The 8,778-nt window shown below is 41.3% G+C and overlaps 1 protein-coding gene across 1 annotated transcript; it reads left to right on the top strand.

Annotated features, from left to right (window-relative positions):
* Positions 1-2,124: 2,124 nt before the first annotated feature.
* On the top strand, positions 2,125-5,425 carry LOC134564542 (E3 ubiquitin-protein ligase Topors-like). The gene is made up of 2 exons (XM_063423436.1): positions 2,125-2,132; positions 4,009-5,425. The coding sequence occupies exons 1-2, from the start codon at positions 2,125-2,127 to the stop codon at positions 5,408-5,410; spliced, it is 1,410 nt and encodes a 469-aa protein (XP_063279506.1). The 3' UTR covers positions 5,411-5,425.
* Positions 5,426-8,778: the final 3,353 nt, after the last annotated feature.

The following is an 8,778-nucleotide window of genomic DNA, read 5'->3' as shown; positions in this document are numbered from 1 at the left end:
CTGGAGCTTAATTTGCTCTTTACCTTGTGCCAGATAGGGAATCCCTGTGGGGAGCAAACACCAGAACCCGTGTTTCTACCTGGGCCTAGAGAGTGGGCACATTAAGTTGCTGTTTTCAGGATGACCTCCTGATGCTGTGCAATAGCCACAGAGACCCATGGAGCTGCAGCTACCCTCCTTCCCTTCCTCAGCTTTCCCACTCTCTTGTCTCAGTTTTCTTCATCACCCTGTCCCCTTCGCCTTCCTCCTTAGTGTCTGCATGACACTGATCCATATGGCTTTAGCAGAATATCATTAACCTGCAGCACTACAGAATGCTGGTGCTTTCTTACAAACCTGCCACTTTCTATTTTTATGGTCTCTGAAGTACAGGCACCTCAGACCAAGCTGAGGGGCTGACCTGCTGCCATGTACTGACCTTGGCTGCTGTATCTCTTCACAGGTTTTATTCTGCTGATGCTTCAGAGATGGCTTGGACTCCAGGCTGTGTCTCTTCAGACTGTAGGTCCACTACAAATTTGTACAATATAACAATAAAAGGGTAGAAGTAAACTTGCATTTTCAGTTTTCAGATATGCCTATGCAAATGAGGATGCCTTTGAAACTTGAAGAAGAGAATGGGAGTTTGCTCTGTTTCTATAATTCAAATTCTCTTATTGCCTCACCCTCATCTATTTTTTCTCCTGCTTTCACAAGTGCTGCAAGAAATGAGCTAACTTGCCTTTAAAACACAGCGAATATGGTGTGGAACAGCACAAGTGTGCTTGTGCTTTCCTTCCACCACGCTGTACCCTCAACTTGTTCACATGGCTTTTTAAGCTGGAGTATGATAGTGTTTTGTATCATATTAAAAATAAGGACTCTCTATTTTTTTCTCACACAATATAGGTTGCATTTTTTCTTGTTTAGTGGCTGGCTAAGCAAATATTCACTGCGTTTATTTCATGTGGTTGCTTTCTGATTATGTAATCTCTTTGTGTAGTACTATGCCATGTAAATTTGGATGGAGGGGGTGTAGATTTTTACATTGCAGGCTGATTGCAAACCTCAGCATTTAGCAGCTGTTTTGCTGGCAGTTAGTTTAATCACATGTCCATGATAAAGGAAGGCACATGCGATTATATTTGTAAACTGCCTTTTAGTGAAGATAACTTATTTTACCTCAGAATTAAAAAAAAAAAAAAAAAAGTCTTAAAACTGTGAAATCCAGCTAGACACCTAACTTTCCAAACTCCAGGAATGCTAAAATCAAATTAAATAAAAATCACACCTTTAAACCTTTTCACATCACCAAGTTTCATCTTAAAAGACTTCTCAGATATCTAAATCTCAAAGCATGTAGATTGTACCTTTACGACTAAAGATCTTGGGGAGTTTTGCACCAGTTTTTAACTTTTAACCTCTGAAACAGAGGAACATAAGGCATAGTACCAGATTTCGACAATTTATGTATTCTCTAGTGAAAGTTGCTTATATAACTTAATGTACAGTTCATGCCTTGCAGCATCAGCCTGACTCTGAGAACTCACCATGGTTAGAGAGGATGCTGGGTCCCAAAACCAGGCTGTTCCATATTGGCTGTTTAGATGTTCAAAGTATATTCAATTAAAAAAAAAAAAAAGAAAATTAATTAAGTGGGCATGTGGCTGCCTACCTGGGAATACTCTGTGCTTGCAAAGAGGTGCAGTTTGAGTTGCAGGACTTCATAATTTGTTGCAATTTATTTCTTTCATGAAATAAAAGACCATTTATAGGTAAGTACAAAAAGTTCTTATCTTTTTTTCTTTCTCCAGCTGCAACATAATTATGTGGCATACAACAAAAGCAGCATTTCCACTGCATACAAGGAGCAGAGGAGGCAGGCCCAGAAGCCTTCCTGTGCACAGGGCTCAGCTGTCATGGAAGCAAGACAGGATATGATTTACCTTTGTTATTCTCTCCCTTATGGTCTCTACTCGACCTGGCTCATTCTCTTTATAAGAAGCTGCTGTTACAGTAGGATGTCACTTCAGTCCCTGTTCACAAGTTTTGGCTGTTTTTTTCTGAGACATAAGGACAGATAATTTGGGGGTAACTGGCTAAGGCTTCTAGTAAAACCACTGTGCCCTTTTTATTTCCGTATAAATGTCCGGGTAAATTTATCAGTGCAGGATTCTGCTATTGTCTTACACCAATTCCTGCAGACCTGGGTTGGAATGCTTTTTCTGACATCATTCCACCAGAGAAAGCATGAGTTGTTTTAGTAGTGTTCACACCTGTCATGCATCTCTTTTTCCAAGGTTCCCTGTTTCTACACTCTGTGTAGAACCACTGAAATTACACTGTGTGCTTTGAATACATTGCAGTGAAGGACCAGAAGCTGCCCAGGATCACAAAGCAACACCTTTCTAAGATCTGAAATGCCCATCAAACAATATTACAGGGATTCTTGCAAGTACTGTCCTGCTAGCATCCTTCACTGAGGAGGATGGAGTCACTGCTGGTTATATTGCTCTTCTTTTGAGGCATTAGGTTTAGTCACTGTGTGGACAGGCTGGAAACTTAGACATTGTGACTTAAGAGGACAATATGCAAGAAATCCTTAGAAGATTAAAAGTTCTGTATATGTGATTTTACCTGTTAGTGAGTGTGGAAGGTTTTCAATGGTGTCCTTGCCTATCTATGAAAACATGTGATATAATTTCTTCCCTTTATTTGTATTGTTGGTTTTGCTTTTTCCTGTTCACCTTCCTGCTTTTGTACATGGCTGCTGCTCTCAATGCAGCTTGCATCTGCTTTATACAATCTCTGCTGTCTTACAGTTCAAAACTGCCTTCAGTCTTGAGCAGAGCCAAGAGCAGAGCAAATCCTGGCCACAGAGCAACGTTGCCGCTTGGACAGTCTCTAAAATAACAAGCTTGGTTTCTCCCTTTGCTTAACAGCTTCTGTTTCAAGCCCTTTTTGACCCAGTTTTCACATAGCTTGAGAACTCATTGCTTGCTTTACTTTGTGTCTGCAATATGGCTCACTCTGTTCTGTGATTTCCACTTGACCTTTCCAGTTTAATTTGCTTCTTTGCCATCAGCCAACCAAAGGGCAAGCGTTGAATATGTTTAAGGTGTCAGGTTGCTGATGTGGGCACTGTTTGGGCAGTGGATCCCTGTAGGAATGACAGGAGGATGTATAGCTTGCTGGTAGAAGACAGTGCATTTCAGAGTTTGAAAGCTTTGCATAGGAGAGCCTGTGCCAGGGAATACTAAATATTATTTCATGTTCAGAAATAAAAGTCTGAAGATCATGCTGAATTTCTTTCTATCTTCTCTTCCAACTGTTACCCAGAGGACTCTTCAAGAGGAGCATGCAATTTCACAAATATTCAGTCCCTTTGGTCAGTGACTGCATGGTGTCCATACTTGGTCTTTTTGATTATGATGCTGGTTTAGACTGTGTATGTCCTTTCACATCCAGGAGACTGAGTCTGTGTTTTTGCTTAGATGATAATAATTAATTTTCTTTTAAAACAAATTCCATTTTTTTTTCTGTTAGAACATGATTATTTTATAAAGTAAAATAGCTCACTAGATTGTGAGCTCCATGTGGCTTAAAGAGGTAGTTGTGAAAGCTAAACCTTTGCCTTCTGACTCAATTCCCATTCATCTATTAGTGAGCAATGCTGCCATCTGACAGCTGCCTGCAGCTCACATCAAGATGTGATGGTTGCTTGAGGCTAAAGGGAACTAAAGGGAAAAAAAAAAAAAAAGGAAGACCCTCTAATCTCTACTGCAAGTTAGGATCCTGTGGGCACCCTTTGACTAAGAGCCAAGAACAGAGACAGGAGATGCACACAGAGCATCTGCTGGGAAAAACTCCTTATCTCAGTGAGCAAACTCAGCCTGTCCTTCACAGGTCAGGATGTGACTCATGCTCCAAGGTGCTTTGCAGCAGGGATGACCTGACTAGCCAAATGGTAATCCTAAAATGTGGGAGGTACTAGGTGCTTTCTGTTAGCTGAGAGATTGCAAAAGATAGCAATTTTTCGCCCAAAGCCAGCACCAGTAAGCTGCCGACAGATGCGTCTCCCGACTCCAAATGCCCCATCTGCCTGGATAGATTTGACAATGTTGCGTATCTGGACCGCTGCTTGCACAGGTTCTGCTTCCGCTGTGTCCAAGAATGGTCAAAAAACAAGGCAGAGTGCCCGCTCTGCAAGCAGCCCTTTTTCTCCATTTTCCATACAATCCGTGCTGAAGATGACTTTAAGGAGTACATCCTGAGCCCTTTAGAAACCAGCTCTTTTGCCAGCCCCGACGGCCGGAGGTTTCGTTACCGCACTACCTTAACGAGGGAGCGCCGCGCGCGCAGCTCCCCTTCGCGCAGGATGCTGTCCCCTCCAGATAACGGGATGCTGTTTGAAGGGCTGTCCGCTGAGCCAACGCGACACAGACACAGAGAGATTGAGCAGATGCTCAGGAGGCTGGCCTCGAGGAGGAAGGCCAGCGCAGAGGGCAGATCTCTGCGGCAGATTGAGGAGGAGGACATGATCAACTTCCGCAGGGCTCTGTACCGCACCGGCGTGCGCATCCGCAGCATTCAGGACGGCGGGCGGTACCGAGAGATTTCGGCAGAGTTCTTCCGCCGCAACCCGGCTTGCCTTCACCGCTTGGTTCCTTGGCTGAAGAGAGAACTGACGGTCCTGTTTGGAGCGCACGGATCTCTGATCAATATTGTGCAGCACATAATCATGAGTAACGTCACTAGGTATGATCTGGAAAGCCAGGCTTTTGCTGATGATTTGAAGCCGTTTTTGCTGAATCGGACAGAACACTTCCTGCACGAATTCATCAGTTTTGCTCGTTGTCCTTTTAACTTAGAGGCGTATGACCAACATGCCAATTATGACTGTCCTGCGCCGTCGTACGAGGAAGGAAGCCACTCAGAGTCATCAATTATTACAATATCGCCAGATGTGGCGTACCCTCAAGGGCCAGATAATAGTTTGTCTGTTCCTGGTCTGGGTCAGGCCCCCTGGGATGATGAAACTCCCGGGCCTTCCTATTCCATTTCAGAAGAGGTTCGTGCAACCATAGCTTGTCCTCTGGGGTCATCAGAAAGTTCAGATGAGGACTGTGCTCCAGGGAGTCAAAGAACTAAATTGCAGAGTGAGTTACAGGCTAATGCTGACTCAAATGACAGTGGCTCCTCCTCAGACAATTGTGTCATTGTTGGGTATGTTAAGCCGTTAGCTGAGAGGACACCTGAAGTGGTTGAGCTGTCCTCTGACTCTGAGGAGTCCATCAAGGAGGAGAAAAAGGAAGATGTCAAGAAACAGCAACCAGTCCAGTGTCACAGCTGGAGTGACAGTGAACCAAGCAGGAGTTTCTCACCCCATTCCCCAATGTATAGGGAGGATGTAGGAAGTTGTAGAAGATAAATACAGTGCCATTAAAAGATCACGTGAGCTTGTCTTTAGAGCTTTTTAGCTTGCCTGTCATCAGAATATTGCCAATTTCATATCTTGATTTCAAGTTACTAAAAAGCTGCATATGCCTGCCAGGAGATAATAAGATTAGAATGACTGGACTGGGGAACACAGTAAAAATATTCAGAAATGCCTGAATTCCAGGAAACAGAAACTCCTCTGTGAAAATGTCTTTTCAATCAATTCTAATTACAGCTGTCCACTGATAACCTCAGGGCCAGGATGAGATATTAGATTAATGCCATCAGGTGTGCTGGACTTCACAGCCAGACTGATTTAATGAGTTGCGTCAAAAGGTGTTATAAAGGATGTGAGTTAATCTCCTCACTGTGTGACTGGACATCATTGTTCAAAATCAAGTTGCCTGCTCTGGCAGACAGTGCAGCCTGGAACATCAGCTGAGCAAGCAAGGTTCTACCTGCTGCTTAAATACTATTTTATAATTTTTTAATTAATGAGGATGTTAGGGGGTGCTGCCCAGTGTTCAGGACAAACAAAATCAAAGTCTGTTACAGTATTGATCTTCTCTGGGTTAAAAAACAGAGCAGAAAACTTTATTTCACGTGAAGTTTGCCTATTTCCTCACTCCCAAGTCCTCACACATTTTATTTACATATATACTTCACATGCCAGATTTCCATTATGAATGGTTAGTGAGAAATGCCATTCCCTTCCAGATAAGCATTCCTGACATTTCCTCCTTATGTTAGCTCTGTCCTAACACAGGAGAAGCCATCATGGAACTTCTCGTGAGCACTGGAGGATTTGGGAGTGGAGTGATCCTGAGTCAGTGTTGGGAAAGAGAGGTATTAGATGAGACTTAAACACCAACAATATGCCTTTCTGTTCAACTTGTAGTCCTACTGTAGCTTCAGAAGACCCTGATGAAAGGGGTAAAAAAGAAAGCAAGGATTTTTGCACTGTCAGTTGAGACTCTGTCCAGGAAATAGAATATATTTGATAATATACAATTTTATAGATAGTTGAAGTGTGTTGGATTATGTTGGGTTTTGTTAGTGGTAAAAAAATACCTTCTTGATCCTTTGTTACCTTGTTCTCACTGTACATAATTGGGAACTCTTTCACTGAAGCTCACCTGATAATTTTGAAGCATTTGGGCAGCTTTGTTTCAAGTTGCTATTTTCAGTGTCAGTAGGAGGATATAAAGTATGTGACCTTATTATGCATAACTCTTAGAGTGAGGCACCAGAAACAAGTCAAGAAGGCCAGCTGTAGAGGTAACTTCCTGGTTATACCTCATATGACACACAGTTTTCTGAAAATCGAAAGGTTTTATACAGGAATGGTAAGGATGTCTCCACTCTCACTCCATGCACAGGTTAATTCCGTGTTGTTCTCTTTCTGTTCATTCTGTTTAATAAGAGCCACGGTTTAAGGTTAATTAGATTCGTTTTGCACAGTTTGGAAGCCATGGAAAGATGAAGAACAGCAAACGGATGAGATGCTCAGGAGAAACTCACGGGCTTTGAGGATGCATCACCCCTGTGGCATCTCTCTGCCATATGCCCCTTATGAAAAATCCATTAATTCGGGTAACTTTTTTGATAAAAGCTTTTGCTTCAGAAGACAAAACCTCCACACTGAATCTATGTAAGAACTCCATGATCTTTGCCTGTCACAAACGGCTTTTGTATGTGGCAAAAGGCTGGGCCCTTTCAGGGAGAAAAAAAAAATACAGATATTGTTTCAAATTCAGGCAGTGGTTACATATATTTACATATATTTCCCCACCTTAAACTGTCTAAGTAGAAGTCACCTGATGTATTTGTGGTGTAGCAAAACCCCTAGCAACCATTACCCTTGGATGTTTGTAGTCTCATGCAGGTAATTCACATTCACATTTTTAAGGCACTTGGAAGAAATTTGAGAACAGAGCACTGAGTAGTAATTCACTGGGCCAGACTCATCTGGCCCATGGGTGAAAACCAAGACACCAATTTTTCAGCAAAAACCAGATAGCCTAGGATGAAAACCTAGTTGGCCAATTTAAGTTAGACATCTAGTTCTTGGATGGCTGTTAAGACACAATGTCTGTCTAGGTTCTCACATGTTGACTTAATCAGTTTCATACTAGAGCAATTCAGCTTATCCATGCAGCCATGAGAAGATAATAAAGTCCTTAAAATAATTACAGATTTGTAAATATGGAATACAAAATAGGTGTTATCTCCTGGCTTTAAGTTGTATGTTAATTCTTTATACTGTTTGAAAGCCTCATTCAATTCTTTTAATAGAATTAAAGTACCATTTTTAAACTGTGGAGTAAGAGTCTGTTGCCTCTTTCTTACACTTCAAAACTTTACTATTTTCAAGGGGACATTGTGTGAAGTTAGCAAAAATTCAATTTGAGTTTTTAATTTTCAACTTGTGGCAAGTTGTGCCTAAACTTATTATAAATGTAGCAAAGGAAGAAACAGGGTTTTTTCTATTTCTTTTTCAAAGGCATGACTTTGCATCTGATGAGCTGATTGTGTAAAGAAAGAGAGTCAAACTTTCATTTGGTGGATATGGCCTTATTTTCTAAAGGGCAAGTGGTTTTAGAAGCTTCTACTTTGCATTTTGCCCCCTGGGAGGAATGGGGGTGTATGCCTGATTTGACAGGTCCTCTACATTCACATGCATACCATCAATCTTTTTTTTTTTTTTTTTTTTTTTTTTTTTTTTTTTCACTTGGGCTGTTCATACAACATAGCAGGGAAAGAAGCATTTCTGTTAGTGAAAAATAAGACTGTGAAAATGTTAATTATCAGCAGGCTGCAGGCACAGCTTCCTGTCTTCTAAAACTAGTAATAACTCAGTTCTATGTGGCAACTGACCTTGCCCTCTTAATTCAGCACAGAAATTTTATACAGATTTCTAAAGCATCACTTACAGTTTCATTACTTAAGTTAAACAGAAAAAAAATATAGGTGTTATACTTGACCCTGAGGAAGCAATAACAGAACATGTGCTTATTAATAATAATCCTACTAAGCTATTTTTTACAATTGCTTCCAAAACTAGAAGTATGTACTCTTCAAATGAGCTCTTTTCCCAGAAGCTGTTTAGAACTGTGGCTGAAAGAGATAAATTGGCCAACAACAGGCTGAGGCATGAGTGAAGTAGTTTTGAGATGCAGTTATGTTTCTTTCTTCCTCATGGGCAAAGACCTCCTAATTATGAAAAAATGATAGTGGTATTGACTTACTCATAGACTATCTGTGGATGAATCTTGCACAGGAAACACAGCTAGTTTATTCTAGTCTACTGATATCTGTCTTAAGAAAGCATGATTTTCTGAACTTTTAATATTTCAAGAA

This window comes from Prinia subflava, chromosome Z (genome assembly GCF_021018805.1).
Source record: "Prinia subflava isolate CZ2003 ecotype Zambia chromosome Z, Cam_Psub_1.2, whole genome shotgun sequence".
NCBI lineage: Eukaryota > Metazoa > Chordata > Aves > Passeriformes > Cisticolidae > Prinia > Prinia subflava.
The sequence above is the reverse complement of the archived record's forward strand: the minus strand, read 5'-3'. Positions and strand labels throughout refer to the sequence as shown.